At 42.8% G+C, this 19,040-nt stretch overlaps 1 protein-coding gene across 1 annotated transcript; it reads left to right on the top strand.

The window, feature by feature from the left end:
• Positions 1-1,408: 1,408 nt before the first annotated feature.
• mmp14b (matrix metallopeptidase 14b (membrane-inserted)) lies at positions 1,409-14,787 on the top strand. Its single transcript, XM_076745693.1, has 10 exons — positions 1,409-2,029; positions 9,166-9,314; positions 9,441-9,563; positions 9,831-10,138; positions 10,665-10,826; positions 11,342-11,502; positions 11,583-11,721; positions 11,869-12,019; positions 13,132-13,247; positions 13,370-14,787. The coding sequence occupies exons 1-10, from the start codon at positions 1,931-1,933 to the stop codon at positions 13,837-13,839; spliced, it is 1,878 nt and encodes a 625-aa protein (XP_076601808.1). The 5' UTR covers positions 1,409-1,930; the 3' UTR covers positions 13,840-14,787.
• Positions 14,788-19,040: the final 4,253 nt, after the last annotated feature.

Genomic DNA, 19,040 nt, shown 5'->3' with positions numbered 1-19,040 from the left:
CCCATGTCATTGATCACTGCTCTCTGCCAAGACAATCAAAGATCCCATCTCTTGTGCCACATCAACCAGGAGGACAAGGGTAATGGAGGGGGTCTCGTGTCTTCCCTCAGGCATGGTCAGCACAACAGGCGAGCCACAGTATGTATGCGCATGAGATTGGTTACAGAAACCTGTGCACATGTCAAGTCTAAAAAAAAAATCCTCTTCATGTATTCGTGCATTTGTCTCTGTATCCATATGTACACATAATAAGCATAATGCCCACAGCAGCCACACCACCCTGTATGATGTGAAATCCATAGCTGCCATTACCACAGACAAATGAGTGCAATCACATGTATGCCTATGAGCACACAATGTCACTTTGGGCTCTTGGTAATTGCGATGGCATTTCTAAACTTCTTAAAGATTTTTTACAAACCAAACAGTTGATGAATGGTGAAAATAATTAGTAGATTAATACAAAATGAAAATAATCACTCCAGCTCCACCTCAACCAACTACAACAGTAAAATCCTGCTTTACATTAATGCATGGGTAATAATCTAATGCTGAATTGCTGAAGTAGTGGAGTATTTTTACAGTGTAGTGTTAGTATATTTACTTAAAGATCTGGATACTTCCTCCACCACTGGCATGTGGCAGCCTGTCTGTAGAATCTGGACACCAAATGTCTTACCAGAGGAAGACAAAGATTTGCATCTTAAGCAACATACAAGACAGACTAACGCAAGGTGACTGCGACGTGTGGATGTGCAGTAGGAGTTCATGCACCTCATCTGACACGCTCCTGTTTAAATGTATGCGCGATACGTGCATTAGAGGGCGCAATCCCCCCTTTAAACAGTCTGATGCTGAATATTGTGTACAGTACGTCTGGACATATTTGTGCAGCACTCATTACGAATCAGTGTGAGACAAGAGGATTCATCTGTTAAGTGTAAAGTGCATAACAGTAAGGAAAGCCAATAACAAACTGATAATGAGTTTCCCATATTTAACACCTAAAATGTGAAACAATGTGAAAGTAACATCTTATTATAGAGTATAATGGGTGAATAGTATGATGAGGTGAAGCCACATCTGTCTTCACAGAGGCAGACTGATAAATCGTCCATTGTAAAAATATTCCAATTTTAGTACTCCTAAACTTCGAATGTAACTTCATTGTTTTCTGAATCGCTTTTAGCTGCGTAATTTGTTGACGGATTTATCATCCAGATGAGTGTTCACGCTGTCTTCTCTGTAAATAAAACAGCGTCAAGCATTTCACAGAGTATTAAGGCATTTAATCACAGCCTCGGGGAGAGAGAGCAAACCGTGCCAAGTCTAATGCGAAGGTCACCAAGTTGATTCCAGCCCTGCGTAAGGGCGGGCTGATTCTGGAGGGGAAGGTTTACAACCCTCTACTTTCCAGCTCAAGGTCTCCGGGGAGCATCAAACTACCACGTCTGCAGCTGGGAGAGAGGGAGAGGGGATCAAAATAAGCCGACTGTAAGATAGGGAAGAGAGGACAGCGAGAAGTTAAGACTGCTTCATGAAAACAAAGACGGCTGCAACATCTGGAGCAACAGCGCAAGCTGAATTTGGACATAAAATACGCATAGCCTGGAGCTGCACAGGCCCCCTCCAGACTTCCTGCTTCCCATAACGTCCCATAGTTTTGCTCAAATTCACCAAAACGCGAGAAGAATGCATAGACTGGACAAATCTCTCTCGTGGTTTAAGTAACTCGATCAATAAGTCGCTGAGACGCACGGCCGCTGTCTTCTTGAAACTCTTTGCGCCAAATCGATCTCGGTTGCGCCCGGAAATTCGTTCATGGGATACGTTTTTTCACAGATAATGTTCTGACAAATAGCAAAGTGAAGTGTAGCCGAGCCGTTACAAGATTCGTCCAGTTTTGCATTGTTTTTTGGTGAGTCGAGTGATGGCACCAGAGCTCAAATCGCTTGTCCGACTGTTGCTGCTGGCCGTGGTGTGGGAGCTGAGCGCACAGGGAGCGACGGAGCGACAAATCAAGCCAGAGGTGAGAAATAAATACAAAGATGAGGAGTAGTAGCCACAATAGAGGCAAGGAAGACAGGCAAATAAATGAATCCAACAATCAAGAGTAAGGTTAAAAAAAATAACCTCAGAATTGAGGAATAAAGCCAGATGAATAAATCCAGGGTTGGAAGAAAGCTAGATCATTTAATTCAGGAAAGAGAAATAAATAAATGCAGAATGGAGGAATAAGCCAGAAAACCTGATAAATAAAACTAGAGGTGAGGAATAAAGCCAAACAAGTGAGAAAGTGAAAAAGATAGAATTAGGAAATACATTAAGGGATTCAAGAAAGGTTTAAATTATGAGTGACTGAAAAATATACATTATCTTTACATGTAAGAGCGAAGGATCTTTCCTGCTACTCGTCTCTAATTTTCTGACTTGGCCAAAGAAAAAAAAACAAAAAACCAAACAACTCAGATTGTTAAACCCTGCATCATGATGGATAATAATTTCAACAGTTCAACAGGAATATGGTAAGGGCTTTGACCCTGGGTTAGAGGAAGCAGCCCATAATGAGGATAGCGCTCGTGAAAACACTGAGAAATGCTGAGGGGGCAAAAGCAGCAGAGCAAGAGAAAAAGCAAATGAGGAGAAATGCATGAGCTTGTATTGTGGTCGGGGCAGAGACACAGGCAATTTTTGTGGGAGTGAAAGGGGGGGCTTGATAGTTGTGGGTACAGTTATATTCAGAGGGATGGGGAGATGTAATTGTTGACATCTGTCCCGAGTTACGGCTCAGCGGACTGGGGAGAGGTGGAGTTTACAATCCGAGAGATTCTGCAGCATCTCAGCTGTGGTCAGTTGTGGAAAAACACTCGCCACAGTTTGAACTCTGATTCTCTACATTAAAGATTTCCAATAATCCACTGAGCTGAAGCACCAGGTCTAAGCAGTGTTGATGGTCAGGGAAGACTGTTCTCTGGTCTGGACTGTTCAGTCTGCAGCATCAGCTGTCCTCCAAACCCACAGCCGGTGCAGCAGCTCTTTGAGAATATTGCAGGAAGTGACTTTGTTGTGATACTCCTACACACCTGCTTCCCTCAGTGTCTTAAGTAAACACTGTGTGTGTGTGTGTGTGTCTGTCTGTGTGTGTGTGTACGTGCAAGTATGTGTGCGTGCAAGTATGTGTGCGTGTGAGAGAGAGAGTTTGCGCACATACATGCACACATAATAGCAGAGAGGCCTAAATGCTTTTGATATAGGTCATGCAGTGGCGCCAAACGTCTCTCTCATCACTGTATCCTGCCTGTGGCCTATGGAATAATAATTCCAGCTGTGCGAGTGGAAGAAAATGGAGTTACCTCCATTGACCTACATAAGACTGTCAACTTTAACACATATTCCATGATTGAAATGTAAACCAAAGAGCTTGCTCACCACCACAATTCAAAACCCAGGACTGGAACCTGCTACCAATTTTAAATGTTATAGTTTAATTACATTGACAAGAATTAAATCTAAGTTATTAATAGCTTCTGATGCTGTTCATGTATTGTTTCCATCAGTAATGTCCATTATCCTCAAAAAACCCTATAAATGAAAACCTTAAATGACATATGTTTGTCAGTTCCGTTATTTGATATATGTTCAAAGGAGCAAATATTTAGCTAAAGGCTAGTGACTTTACTTGTAGCTACACCAGGAATACAAATGTCAAGGAATTTCTTTAATCAGTTGGATATGTTAACAATCAATAGTCACTTAATTGTTAAAAGGTGATGCAATACAATGAGTATGTTTTCCATCATAAGTGTTTCTAAAGAAATCACTGCAAAATCCAATTAAATGGGGTATTTTATTTTTGGTTATGCTATTCCACTAATGGTCCAAAATGTTTCTTGTAGCAAATAATGCTCAACAACTTCTAGGCTTCCATGACGAACTGAGATAAGTCTGAACATGCTGGGGAGAGCTCGCACTCAAATCAACATCTAAGCCATTTTTTCTTGTATCAGCAAAAAGAGCTGCTTGAAAAGTCTGACAAGAAAGAAGGTAGTCACACAAGTTATGCCGGTAATTGATCTGGGTGGAAGACAGCAAGAGTGTTTTAGTTATCAACCATGTGAAAACTCAAACATGAAGATGAGTTGCAAGACACTTTTTACTTTGGAAATAGGCTGAGTCATATGAAGAGTCCTTTCGTTTTGAGCTGATCTTTGTGTATGACAGCATCAACATTCAACAACAAGCAACCCAACAAACAGAGTACTTTGAACATGACTAATATTGACATAAGAGGAAGTGGAACTAAATGGTTTTAATGGTCAAGAAAGTACTGGTTGACCTTTAAGTAAACAGACCATTAAGTCTCTGTGGAAATTTGCACCAAAGTGCGGGGACAGGCTTGACCTGACTTGCCCTGGAAAGTGGGTTGGTCAGTAAGTTTTTATTCATTCACTGATTCACCACCTCTGTTTTTATGATGTATATGAAACCACTACTTCCTGTGTCTTCTACTTAATGACATTCAAAAAGGGGATGTTTGTGATCTCATATGTTGCCTCCACAAACCCACAAGTCACCAGTATCAGCGTCCAGTTGCGCGATGGAGGAGGATGTTTGTGTCTTGATTAACATTAAGTCTAATTTAGTTAGTCTGAGGGTTGTAAGGGTGTAGATGAAGGAGTCATGTCCTGTGGTCTGTGGCAGAGACAGGAAGAGGATTGTGGGTCTTTGTTTAGCCATGAAAAACACCTTGCTGAGTCAGAAACCACCTGACTGTGACACACACGTACAAACACACACATCTTCTCTCATATGTGCACATATTTTTCTCATGCACATGCACACAGACGTGGCTACGAGCTGAGGTCATTCACTACAAAGGAAGATAAATGGACATGAGATGAGATGATGAAAGCAAAACAGGGAAGACAGTGAGGAGGCTGTTGCAGACTAGAAAGAAAGGCATTGTGGTGATGGGAGTGATGCAATGTGGGAAAAGGACAGTTGGAAAAAAAGCAATTATCCAATTGAATAGGACAGGATGTTAAACCATAGCTGTCATGCACACATCCTGTATGAATGTATGTCTCGCTCCTTGTGCTCCTAACAAGAATAAGTATAGATGTAAGAGAATGGTTAAACTGGTGACTTCACACCAGTCCCATCCTGATATTTTACGAGTCATTTAGAGGAAGAGAGGAAGGAAGGGTGCATTGTTTTCAGAGTCACATCCTAAAAATCACCAGTGGGTGGCCTGAGGGCAGCCTCCCCGAGGAAAGATAGGGGGTGTTACAGGAAATAAGGTAATACACAAAGTCATTACCTCATTTCCTGGTCAAAAAGGACTTCATAGAGGAAGCAAGCAATGAGCCAGATTTTGAGGAAGCTTTTTTCCGTCTTTTTTTATTTTTTTTCCAGAGACAAAATCCTGCCACCAAGATTTCTCAGGAATGACATTGCTGAAACGACATTGGCAAAGATGTGTGTTTTTCCACTCTTTTGTCATCGTGTCTTATTGTTGTTGGCTGTAGAATGGCTGTTTTAACAGAGAGCAGCTGGGGGATTACCCACGCACACACATTTAAAGACCTTTCTGCATGTGTGTTGAAGAGGTCCTGGTCAGACAGGTCGGCGAGGTTGTAAATATCTTCCTAACGGAACAGCATTGCCTCGGGCAAATACAGCAAGAAAGAATTTGCATCGATCGATTTTAACATGTTGTGCTGAAAATACCTCCCTCACACACACAGTCACACACTAACAGCCAGTAACGAGCTGTTGCGAGTGAAGCGGGAGCAATAATTTCATACGTTTATGACATCTGACATAATACTGCAGCTCTCTGGGAAGAGTGAGTGGATGTGTAATGAGGAGCTGTGTGTGTGTACTGTATACCCAGCATGGGTTCAGTTGGACTCCCATTGCTGTTGACCAGAGTTTCTTTCCATTGGCCCTCACCAACGGAACAAGTGACTCTCTTTCTTTTCTGAAATACAATCCCTCCCTCTCCCCCTCTCATCCTATGCAAACGAATGCTCTTCGTCCTGACATCCATAGCAACCGTTGTTTGATTTTTGTAGATCTTCCATTAAACAATAACCTCACATGACTGCATATGAGCGAGCTGCGCCCTTGACCTCAAAAGCCTGGATTTGGCTTCCCAAAAGTACCTTTGCACTGTGCTTCTCTATGTCTATGCATTGTTAAAAATCAGGGGATCAAGACTGACTTTAACACTAAAATATTTCCATGAAGCAGTTTTTAGTATTCTTCACAGTACTGTTCCAAAGGAAAAGAAAAGAAAGATGGCCTGAATGAAAAAAAAAAACATATTCTCATACTGAGACAGCTGTAACACATTAACACCAGGTTTTAATAGTGTTGAAAAACTAGTTAGCAAACAAGCAGAGAACTTGGAACCATGGACAATTGAAATAATTAGCATAAAGTAATGGATAAATAGTTGAAACAGTTTGCTAAAAGTGATGTATAAACAGTTGAAAGAGTTGGCATTAAGTAATGGATAAACAGCTAAAATAATTAGCATAACGTGATGGATTAACAGCTAAAACAATTAGCATAAAGTAATGGATAAATAGTTGAAACAGTTAACTAAAAGTGATGGATAAACAGTTGAAAGAGTTAAAGTAACGGATAAACAGCTAAATAATTAGCATAAAATAATGTATAAACAGTTGCAATAGTTAGCATAAAGTAATTGATAAACTAAAATAATTAGCATAAAGTAATTAAATAAATAGTTGAACATATTAGCATAAAGTAATGGATAAACAGTTCAAATAGTTAGCTCAAAGTAATGGATGAATAATTTTAATCGTGGGTTGCCAGTGAAGGGATATTTGAGTTCATCGGACCGGGTTAACTGTACTGTGGGTTGAGCTGACCAAAAAGGTAACCACTGCTCTACATCAAAAGACTGTATTAGCTTGGGCTGTCATCTCCCATGCCACTGTAAATAGTGACCATTTCCTCTTCCTGCTACTGCTTTAGTTACTCAGCCCATTAGTGTGGTCAAAAATAGCCAAGTGAGACGTTGAATAAGACTTTGTCAAGTCACCTGAGGGACCCATGAAAGGGGTGTGGGAGCCTTAAAGTTAAAACAAATGCTCAGTGTCACTCAACAGCGGTCTTTTGACTGAGCTCAGGGCAAAGTTAGGATTTTGTCGAAAAGAAAACAGCAAATGTGTAAAAGAGTAGAATAAGGTTTCAAGAGCAGTCAAATCCCCCCTTAAACACCAATTTTTCTCATGTTCACAGAGAAATACATCCAATTGTGAGATGTTCAAGTTGTGTTTGACTTTCCCGCTCATGTGGATGTACTGTAACAGTGGGTCTTTATGTGTCCACTGAGGCTCCATGGGTGAGTCAGAACCAGAAAGGGCTCATTCAGGGGTGAAGTCTAAACACTGAGACCTCCATGTCTCTCTAGGACAGGCCGAGACAGAGGGATTAGACCTTCCAAAATGCCATTCTGCCAATCACTCCTGCCCAAACTCACAGAAGCATAGTCACACTTATATAAACCTACAGACCAAAGCACATACAGTATTCAGACAATCCATGTCAGCACTGCTTGCACACATTAGCTTTGCACTGTACACTATCAGTGGAAAAATGCTGAAACAAGGCTGTTAAACATGTTTTGCCTTCATTGTGTTTAGCAACCTTTGCTGGCAGATAGGCTTTACAGCAATAATTGAGTGGCTCTGGGTGTGGTTGTTCATAAGTATTTACACTCAAGCCTCAGGGTTTTCCATAAGAGAGGGATGAGGGAGAAGAGAGGAAAAGGGGTGGAGTGATGAGGCGAGGACAGAGACATGGACGTGGGGGGAAGAGTTTGACTTTGAGGTTTGGATGCGAGGAGGAAGAAATTCCCAGTTAAATTACTGACTGACGCTGCTGCTCGACTGGAGACATCGGCTGAGGTTGCCCAAGGCCTGAGTCTCACCCTGGGACACTCCCTATCTTTCTCTCTTCCCTCTCTCTCGATCTCTGTCTCCGCACAAACACCCACTCTGCTTATGGTTTTCAATCAGAGCCATCCAAAACAAATAACAGATGACATTAAGTTACGTCACATGCCAGAACAGTTGATTATTTTTGACAGGTTACCATTATCAGTCGATGTCCAAACAATAAAACACATCTTAAAAAGTACATTACAAGCACATAAAGTGACCGTGCACAGCAGAATATCAGAGTGGTCTCGGTTTTCACTGCACTCACAATAGCCTTAGTGTTATTTTTCGGCTCTAGTTTGAGAGGGAAAGAGTTGAGGAGAAGCTGTGTGGGAGAGGTGCGGAGCAAAGCCGCTGGCACAGGTCCAGATGTCAAACCAGCACCACAGCGAAATGGGTTTCCAGGGGAAAGTAAGGTCAAGCTGAGCTGAGGCCGAGGGATTTGGAGGCATGAAGAACTCAGTGACCATCTTAATATGTCCTCAGAGGGCTTCAAACTAATTATTTCTTCATGTGCAAACCCAGCAGATGAGTTCAGTTAGAAATGTGACAATCTGCACTGAAACACAAACAAGAAGCTACAGAATAACATCAACGTAGAGACTGAAGTTAATCTTTAACTCCCTGAGGGGGATTTCCTTTTTTTAGTTTCTGTCTCGCTGTGCTTTTGTCGAAACCTGAACCGTCTTTGTTTGAACCTTTTTTTTTGGCTTAAGCTTGGCATTAATCCTTCATGTTGACCTCAGTTTCAATCCACTTTGGTCCTCACCAGAGAGCCAAATGTTGATGGTTGAATAGCTTTTGTGTTCAGTCATTGAATGGAGACATGCCAGGTGCTTGAAATTATGCTACTCTGACTGTCCAAATACTCAGATACCAAAACACAGAGATGTTATTCAAGAGATTATTTTCTCTGTCAGTCAGGAATGTGTTTTTGCTGCAGTCGCATAAAAACATCCTGAACTTGTAGTCCCTTTAACTCATAATCAACATCATACCAAATAGTTTCTGAAGCCTGGCATCAATAAACAACTAAAAATCAGGTGAGATAGCACATGTTTGTGTCTGTGTTTCTAATTTAACTTTTTTTGTTTTTCGTTCTCTGGACGGAGACTGGAGTTTCCTCGGTTTGATGTTGCAATAGCTCACATGAGTCAAACTGCTGTCTGCTTGTTGTTTTGCTTTAAAGTCATGGCTGCAGCAATACGGTTACCTGCCCCCGGGGGACATGAGGACACATTCCCTTCGCTCCCCTCACTCCGTCTCCTCGGCCATCGCCGCCATGCAGAGGTTCTACGGCCTGACTGTCACCGGCACATTCGACGTCAACACCATTGAGTGAGCGCCTTCTCAATCAGCTTTATTCTACACAGAGTGAAAATACAGTTTCCAAGCATGGTCGTGTTCAAATTAAAAGTACTATTCCTGACCGTATCTGAGTGGATTATTTCTTGTCTTTGGCAGAGCCATGGGGCGGCCACGGTGTGGCGTGCCGGATAAATTTGGTGCCGAGCTGAAGAGCAACCTGAGGAGGAAGCGATACGCCATCCAGGGCCTGAAGTGGAACAAGAACGACATCACTTTCTCGTAAGACAACAAAGCTCCAAGTGAATGTGCTGCAACTGCAGAGACACGATGGAACAGAGCCTATAGCTATTTTACACAATGACGTTTTTGTTTCTTAATTTTATATTTGTACCCAATGAACCGATGTGAGGAAACCAAAACTAGTGAGGCGACTATTCAGCAGCTGAAATGATGATTCTATAAAGAGGAAGAAACCCCTGACTTTGTCTTACCTTTCCTTCCCTCCCCCCTTGCACACCCACACACACACAATTATTCGCACTTCAGCATACAGAACTACACCCCGAAGGTGGGTGAGTATGAGACCCACGAAGCCATCAGGAAGGCCTTCAAGGTGTGGGAGAGCGTCACCCCTCTCCGTTTCCGGGAAATCCCATACAGTTACATACGAGACAAGGTGGAGGAGTTTGCAGACATAATGCTCTTCTTCGCTGAGGGTTTCCATGGTGACAGCAGCCCATTCGATGGCGAGGGCGGCTTCCTGGCACATGCTTATTTCCCCGGTAACGGCATCGGTGGGGACACCCACTTTGATGCCACTGAGCCATGGACTATTGGAAACAAGGATCTGTTAGGTGAGGCTCGGCTGAATTTCACTTTAAACTGACATTTTGATAAATGAGGGGATTTTTTTTTTTCTTTAGCTCAAACCTGATGACACAAATGTTGGGAGCGACTTTCATGTTGGGAGTCAGGATTCTTCATTTTGCTGTTGTGAGCAAAACAGGAGCAGCAACAGGTCCAGTCTTGTGTCAGTAACGTTGGAGGGAGTCAGTGCTCGGGGCTATGTTAATACCACAGAAATGGAGAAGTGTTTATTTCTGGTACGGCAGATGCACAGAATTGCAACATCAGCTGTTCAAGTCTGACACATCTCCACATGACCTGCAGGCTGTTTTATTTTTGATTTCCTGATGTCAAATGTATTTGTTTGTATTTGAGTCACTTAAACATGAGGAAGGAACAACATCTGCTGCTTCCCTTTTAGTACTTATTGTCTCATAAGCATAACATCAAACTCCGCCTTTTTCATGTATCCCACTGAACTTTAAACTATTTGAAAAAAAGCTAAATGATGTTTTGGTGTTGACACTGTTTCAGGTAATGATATTTTCCTGGTTGCGGTGCATGAACTGGGCCACGCTCTGGGTCTGGAGCACTCCAATGACCCTTCAGCCATCATGGCTCCTTTCTACCAGTGGATGGACACCGAGAACTTCCAACTTCCAGACGATGATCGCAGAGGCATACAGCAACTTTATGGTACGTTATCAACAGTTCACTATCTGAGTCACCGTCAGAAAAGAGCGCTGTCTTTATATGCATGTTGCAGTTTTCACAATCAAGTGTTTGAAGCATAAAGACCTTAAGTGACACACAGAGAAGAAAGGAGCTGAAAGGTGGATGTAGTCAGGTCAAAGTTTATTGTAGCTCGATATCACAAAGTGTCTCAAGGTAAATTAGATATAAACATTCTAAACGGAATAATCGAGTAAACGGAACCAGCCTCTCGAATTTGGATAGGAAGAAGATTCCAGAGAAGATGGGCTTAATAAGAGAAAGCCCTGCCACAATATGATGTCTTTATTATGGAATAATCAGGAGATCATCGAGCCCGAGTAGGAATATATGGAGTGATCAGATGTGATAAGTAGGATTTGTATGTGTAATTCTTGGTTGTTTCATTTCATTTGATCCGACAGGACCAGCATTAGACGATGTGTTCAGGTTCAGATTGGGTCTCTGAAAATCATTTTCATGTGTCCTTGTTCGCACAGGGTCTGGATCAGGTCCTCAGCCCCCTCCTGTAACACCCCGTACGCCCTACAACAGCCCCCAGCCCACATATTCACCAGACAAGCCTCGCTTTGGCCCAAACATCTGTGATGGACACTTTGACAGCATCGCCATCCTCAGAGGAGAAATGTTTGTGTTCAAGGTAAACCCACACAACCTTGTTTGGCTGTTGATGTGACAGTTTGTCTGTCAGGCTGTTCATAAATTTCTGTTCTTCTTCAGGATAAATGGTTCTGGAGAGTACGTAACAACCATGTTCTGGATGGATATCCCATGCCAATTGGTCACTTTTGGAGGGGACTGCCCACTCATATCAATTCCGCTTTTGAAAGGGAAGATGGGAAATTTGTTTTCTTTAAAGGTAAGACTTGCTTTAGCATAATGACAAAACATTTACAGGATTTCCTTTTTAAAAGCATCATCTCACACTTATCTCATAGGTGTTTTTCCTTCGGCTCTGTGCCTCCATCTGTCCTAACTGTCTTTTTCTGTCTCTCCCTCTCTTCAGGGGACAGATATTGGGTGTTCACTGAATCCATTCTAGATCATGGTTACCCTAAGAGTATAAAGGAAATGGGCAGTGGGCTTCCCAAAGATCGGATAGACGCTGCTCTCTACTACACCCCAACTGGACAGACATTTTTCTTCAGAGCAAACAAGTTAGTCATTTTACTGTGTTTATGTGCATCACATCCCACAAAAAAACGGAACTTTAGAAACTACTGATACTAAAGGAAAATCCATTGCATCACCACCACCAAAACATGTTTGAATGTTGACCATATAAGGTCCAAATGCTTGCAGTAAGTCACTTATCCTGAATTACAAACCTGTTTCTCATTTAAACACTGAAACAGACTTTGAGGAACTTTAAAGCATGCTAAGCCTCTCCATATTTAAACCTGTCATTAAAACTACATAAACATAGTCCATGAAGTGGATGCTTTTTATAAACATCCCCAGAAAACAGAGATTGCACATGACCTACACTCGGCCAACACCTTCAGTCCTTGTCTTAGTTTTGTCATCGTCTGGCTGTTGGATGAGTTAACACCAATCCATCTGCCATATTTTGGCGGAAACAACACCATTTTTGTGGTATGCCCGCAGCTTTAGTTGTTTAGAAACAAAACACTTTTAGGGATCCAGCCCAAGTCAGGTCTTAAGTCATTCAAGACAACTTTAAGTTATGAACTGCTGCTTCAGAGCAATTCTAAGTCAGGCTTCAAGTCCTGTTGGCCAGGTCCAAGTCAAGTCTCACTTCTCTCAGAACAGGAGAAGTCAAGTCTCAAGTCATTCAAGACAATTTGAAGCCTTTGTGGGCTAAACTAAGTCAAGTCTTTAGTCTCCTGTCCTACAAGTCTCAATCAAATCTCAATTCATTCAAGACAGCTCCAAGTCAAGCCTACACCAAGTCTCAAGTCCTCTAGAGCAAGTAGAAGGAAAGGCTTAAGTCCAGTAGGCCAGGTTCAAGTCAAGTCTCACTTCTGTCAGAACAAGTTTAAAGTGCCAAAGAGAAGTTAAGTCTGAAGTCATTTGCAACGAGTATTTGTCAAGTCTGTCAGACCAAGTCTCAGGTCCCATCTCAAGTCTTTTAGAACAAGTAGAAGTCTAGTCTCAAGCCATTCAAGACAAGTCTCAAGTCAAGTCTCAAGTCTGTCTAAAAGTCAGTTGAGAAGTTTAAAGTCAGTAAACCAAATCAGGTCTTAAGTCTGTGATTAACTCATTGTGTCTGTCTCTCTTTACCTTCCCTGTCTTGTGCTTTGTTCAGGTATTACCGCTTCAATGAAGACTCACGAAGTGTTGACAGTGGTTATCCAAAATTAGTTAGTGTGTGGCAGGGAGCACCGGACAACATCAAGGCAGCCTTCATGAGCAAAGATCAAGGTAAGGGTTGTGTGTATAACATCACTGTGATTATTTTCTCACGTCACATTGTGAACTCACATACACTGATTTTTCCTTGTAGTTCAGGTTTATTTTTCACATTTCTGTCTTCCACCCCTCAGCGTACACCTACTTCTACAAAGCCAACAAGTACTGGAAGTTCAACAACCAGGTGATGCGTGTGGAGCCGGGATACCCCAAATCAGCCCTTCGTGACTGGATGGGCTGCCCCAACGAAGACCCCAAGACGGATGGAGGAAGAGGTGGAGGCGGACACGACAAGGACAAGGAGAGGGAGAAGGACAAGGAACGGGAGGATAAAGACAAAACCAGAGATAGGGAGAGGGACAGAGAGGAGAAGGAGAAGGAGAAGGAAAAGGAGAGGGAGAAGGAGAAGGATACGGAGGTGATCATTATTGAGGTGGATGAGGAGGAAGGGGTTGGTGGAGGCAGCGGAGCAGCGGCGGTGGTGGTGCCGTTGTTCCTGTTAGTGTGTGTGATTGCGACGCTGGCAGCCTTGGTGTTTTTCCGTCGGTACGGTACCCCACGCCGACTCCTCTACTGCCAACGATCTTTACTGGACAAGGTGTAGACGGAGGAGGAGGAGGAGGAGGAGGAGGGGGGAGAGATGAAGGAAAGAGGAGGGAAAAACAGGGAGAGAAATAGAAAAAAAGTGGAAGAAAATGTAGAACACAGATAATAAGAGCAGGAAAGGAAGATAAAACTGGGGAAAGAGCAGAAGGAAAAGCACCAGACTTGCATTTTAAAATATTCTTACCACTGTCAGATTCCTTTTGCTCTATCTCTCAACCACTCCGTCCTTCCACTTTTTTTCTTTTTTCTCTTCCTTCAGTCTCTGCCTGCCTCGTGGTTACTGACGCCAGCTCATTGCTGTTTGTTTTAGCCTTTTTCAATGTCTTATTTTTAGTTTTTGTCAGTGGTCAGTGTTTGTGTCCTCGTGAATTTCCGCTTCGAACCTGCATCTCCACGATGCCCATTCTAGCATGTTCCTTCGAGTAAGCAAAGAGCGTGTTTGATCGCTTGTTTCTCCCCCTTGTTAACTTACACACACTCACGTTAACGTACACATTTGGAAACCGCAGTGGCGTAGTCATTATGTCTCTTAATCTTCCAGTAAAGTAACACGTCAGAGCCAGTTAAGGACCATAAAAGGGGAAGAAAACATTAGCTTAAGTCCTTATGAAGCATGAGATACACTCATATCAGAGTAAAGCAATAAATGCGACTGTGTCTTTACCTTTTTTATATCAATGTCTTTAATGCTGATTATTATTATAAATGATGTTGTCACTATTATTATGACTATTACTATTATTGTTGTTGTCCTCTGTTTAAAGAATGTGTTTTTGTACATTGTCATTAAAAAGTCCTGCTGGACAGTGACATACAGTTTTGAAAGTGGCCTTAATTTTATATATGTGGGGACAGTGAATGGGGAAGGGGGTTATGTATTCTTGAAACTTGATTGTTTTTTTACTTACCTTGAATCCATCTCAAATGAAAATAAATTGAAGATCTGAAAATGACTCCTTTTTGTCATTGTACTTGTTTACAAATCATGGTGCTACAATACTAGTCATGGGTTATAAGCAGTTTAATGACAATGATAATGATACTAGTGATAATGATGATAATGATAATAATCTAGTTTCCTCAATGGGATTGTGTGTGTGTGTGTGTTCTTAATCACTTATATTTTTTAACTTTTCTCACTTAATAAAGTAATTTCAAACGGCGTTCTGTGCTTTGATTTTCACTTAGCAAATCATTCATTTGATCTTTCTTCCTTTGTGCCATCTTTCTGTTAACTGCTTTTAGCTGAATTGGAGTGACTCACTCCCTTTAATATCGCAATATTTCAATTTAGGCCTCACTGTTTTCCTATAATCCATCCTACATACTTGAGCTCTTTACCTCTCATATCGATCACACTGCTCCTCCGCCTGGTCTTCCCCAGTCTTCCTGGACCTCCAGGTTTCTTGCTCCCCGACTGCACCACTCTGCGTTACTGGGGCTCGGAAACTGGCAGGCCAGAAACTGGGTCGGAAAACGCGGACTGGATCCAAAGCTTAAGTAGAAACAGGGATGAAGACGATTGTGTGAAGCCGTTGCTGCACAGCAAGAAAACATATCTCAGCTATACAGTTAGAGAGAGAGAGAGAGGGTGTTTGTGTTCTTGCTTTCTGTGCTTAAAAGGAGCAAAAATCCTTAAGAGTGGACGAGGAAAGCTATGCAAAGTGGAGGACATGCTCTTTTCTTCAAGGCTTCAGCTTTGGATAAGATGCAGAAAGGTGTCATTTTTTTATGATAGGCTCAGTGAGTCAATGTGGTCACCACAGGTCCTTACATGTACAGCAATACAAATATGCTCTCATGTTTTGCACAGCAGTAAGTGCCTTTATTTGTACACTATGCAGTCTGTGTGTGCACACTCCCATCCACCATGAGCCAATAAAAGCTCAAACAGCAAACTTAGGCGTCTCCCCACTCCTTAATGATCCCACTAATGAACAACTGACATACAACCATCAGACTCACTGTGAAAATGACTGATTGCGAGAGAAAGAGAGTGGGTGGGGGTCAGCGCCTCTATGATATGTTATGATTACAGCAACAGAGCTTTATGCAATTAAAATGATGAGGTATTTGCCTATTGTGTCGAAAAGATTTAGGGCGCCCATTTGTCTCCACTTTGTTGCAGTGTTTTGAAGAGCCGGGGCTGGGGGGAGAAGTCACGAGGCTTTTAGGGGGGGGCAAGAGGAGGGAGGAGGAGGAGGAGATGAAGGAGGAGTGAGGAGGGTTAAGTCACATTTGGAGGCCAGAGATGGAGCAGAATTCCATGAGCAACATCTGGAATTCCAACTGCATCATGTAGGCCAGACACACAGCGGGACATGGCAATGAGGGGTGGGGGATGGGAGCTGGTTTGGATCTGTTTGATTGGCTTTTCTGACTCCATCAAGATCACAACAAAAGAATATGTGAGAAGTGTTTTTGGAGCTTTCATTCTCCTCTGCAGGCTCCGGGACCTCTCTTTATTTGTGCATGATGTTTTCTTTGCTCAAACCATCTCCTTGGCCGGCGCACAAGTCTGACTTTTAGCTGTGGGTCACTATTCAATGTTTTCTGTCTTCCCCAGCTGATTCTGCAGAGCGAAGAAAAGAATCGCCTCAGCATAATTCTTCCCCGCAGTCCTCTCTTTTCTCCTCTCTCTGTGTAACTGGAGAACTTTTCTTCACTGTCTGCGAAATGACTCACTTCTTTTTCACAAAAGCCCAACAAAAGACCACACCACAATGCCCCAGCCTCCTCCAGCCATCTCCACTCCTCTGGCTCTCACATTTCACCCAGATAAATGAAAAGGTAATTTCAAGGCCTGGTCAGCGCTACTGTCCACGCGCTACAAAAGCTGATCTACAAACATGAACTCCTCCGTACATCCAAGTACCTCACATGGCATCCACTCGACCCAACAAACGTCATTAACAAGCTCCTTTTATGTCCCTGTCTTCCTCTGTGCTGGACACTTCCTCTGCCTGTTTCAGTTGGCATGTGTGTTGCCTGCAGGCCGATGAATGGAAACTTTCAAGCAGGGGAAGTCCTGCTCTTAGCCATTGTGTCTCACGATAGCCAACACGAACATCATACTGTAATTGCAAGACCAACCTCAGAGAGAAGACAGAGTAACTTTCCCATTTAATGAGAACGAATGATTAACAGAATGGTTAGTGTTGCACTCTGCCTGGTAACAAGGATGTGGGATGACAGAAAGGGGCATTTCTTAAGGGAGCTGGTGAACAGCTATATAGGTTACATATGGTTTTCATTTGCATCAGTTAAAGTTCTGCCACATCCTGCACCGAGCACGAGTACAACAAACAGGAACAGAGGGTTTCTCTCCGGAGTGTCTGTCGTACTCTCGCACACAACCAACCAAACATGCACAGATGGGATGTAAAGGGCCTGAGCTCGCTGCAGTGTTCACATCCTCCACCAAAGAGCGGAGGGGAGGTGGCCTGCCTTTTCTTTGATGGTGAACAAATGGGAATGTCTGACATGAAATTTGCTTTGCATGCGTTGCGTGTGTCATTTGTAGTGGTGATGTGATGTGATGATTGTGATGGTCACAGTTGAAACTCAAAAACTGAACATTTTGACATTATCTATATCTATATCTATATATATATATATATATATATATAGATATATATATATTCTAGATATACCTGGTTTTTTAAGCAGTGCCATGAAGAGTTGAAGAACAGATTAGTCCTATTTTCACTTTTCACAGCAGATATTCTGTAATAGCAGGAAAGGCACAGTGTGACCAATAACACATTTAAGTGCCCCACTAAGCCATACCAATGAGGCAGCCTTCACAATACCATGGCCTTGAAATTGGTGAATGTAAATGGAATGCAGCCATTAGCAATTACACCTGTGTATTCCCCATGAAGTGTCAAAATTCTGTGAAAAGGTCAAACCTCAGTAGAGGTTTGCTCTTCTTATTAATGGAAAAATAGCTGAACAAGATGCTATACACTCTGGAAGGGTGCAAGGGCTCTTGAGCCTCTGCAGTCACACACACACACACACACACACACACACACACACACACACACACACACACACACATTTGTATCACTATCCCTCTGGGGGCAGTCCATTGACATAATACATTTCTTAGCCCCTTACCCCAACCATAGCCATCACAACTGAACGTCTAACCCTCAGCCTAAAGTCTTAACCTGTCGGGACCTCAATTTTGTCCCCATGGGTTGGTGTGCAGTCAGGTTAAAGTCTCACTTGAGATATAAACACACACACACACAGGGTTTGCTTGTGGAGTACAGCGGCAGTGAACGAGAAGGATCAATACCTAATACTTTTTTCCGTTATGTCTGCATCTTGTTATTCCATTTAGCTACACATGGAGCTATGCATGGAAAATAACTTTCCACATTAGTTAAACATAACTTTTTTGTGTGCCCCAGATGTCCCAATCTCAGCTTTCTCTGCTCCATCGTGTATTCTACCAACTGTTTGCTCTCTGATCTTTGTCAGCCGTGCAGTTTTGTCAGTACCCCCTCCCCCCCAGAATCTGCTCAAAGCTATCAGTTTAAAGCCACGTGCCCGCTTTTGTTACCCTTAACACAATGTCTGCACTTTGAATTGGGTGTGGTGCAGTGGGAGCCCTCTCTTTTAAATATCAGAGGGAGGTGTTGTGCGGGTGAAAAAAGCACAGGTGCAAAGAAGTCGAACAATCAACATTTCAGCTTCTTTAGGTTGCTGTTTTTTCAAATCTGTCTCATATGGCGTGGTTTCCCAAGCCCTGCAGAAAAACACCTCCGTCATACGAGGTGCTGATTCAGGCTCTCCAAGCCCAGCTACCCTTGCCCTGACCCAACCATATCCGCAAGGAAACCCCCCTGCTTTGCTCAGGGCCTGGTCAGGATAGTGGGCACATTTAATCTGACAACTAAATATATATATACAGTCCCCGTCTGAACTCTTGAGACCCCCAATTATTCTTCCCCCTCACCCTCCCCACATCTCCTGCAGTCTCTTAATGAAGTATCATACCACCTCATGCTTGGTTTTTCTCTTTCTCTCACCGCCTCTTCCATCGCAACAGCTCACATCTGGTTTCCATAAGCACATACATGTCATCACAAAGAAGAGGAGGGGGGAGAAAAGAGGGGAGGACTGGGAGAGGAGGGGGAAGGGTGTGTGTATATCAAGGGAGGTTTGAACTTCAAGGAGTGGTAAGAC

The sequence above is a fragment of the Chaetodon auriga genome, chromosome 12 (genome assembly GCF_051107435.1).
Source record: "Chaetodon auriga isolate fChaAug3 chromosome 12, fChaAug3.hap1, whole genome shotgun sequence".
In the NCBI taxonomy this organism is placed as follows: domain Eukaryota; kingdom Metazoa; phylum Chordata; class Actinopteri; order Chaetodontiformes; family Chaetodontidae; genus Chaetodon; species Chaetodon auriga.
Note: the sequence above shows the minus strand (reverse complement) of the source record. Positions and strands in the feature narration are given on the sequence as shown.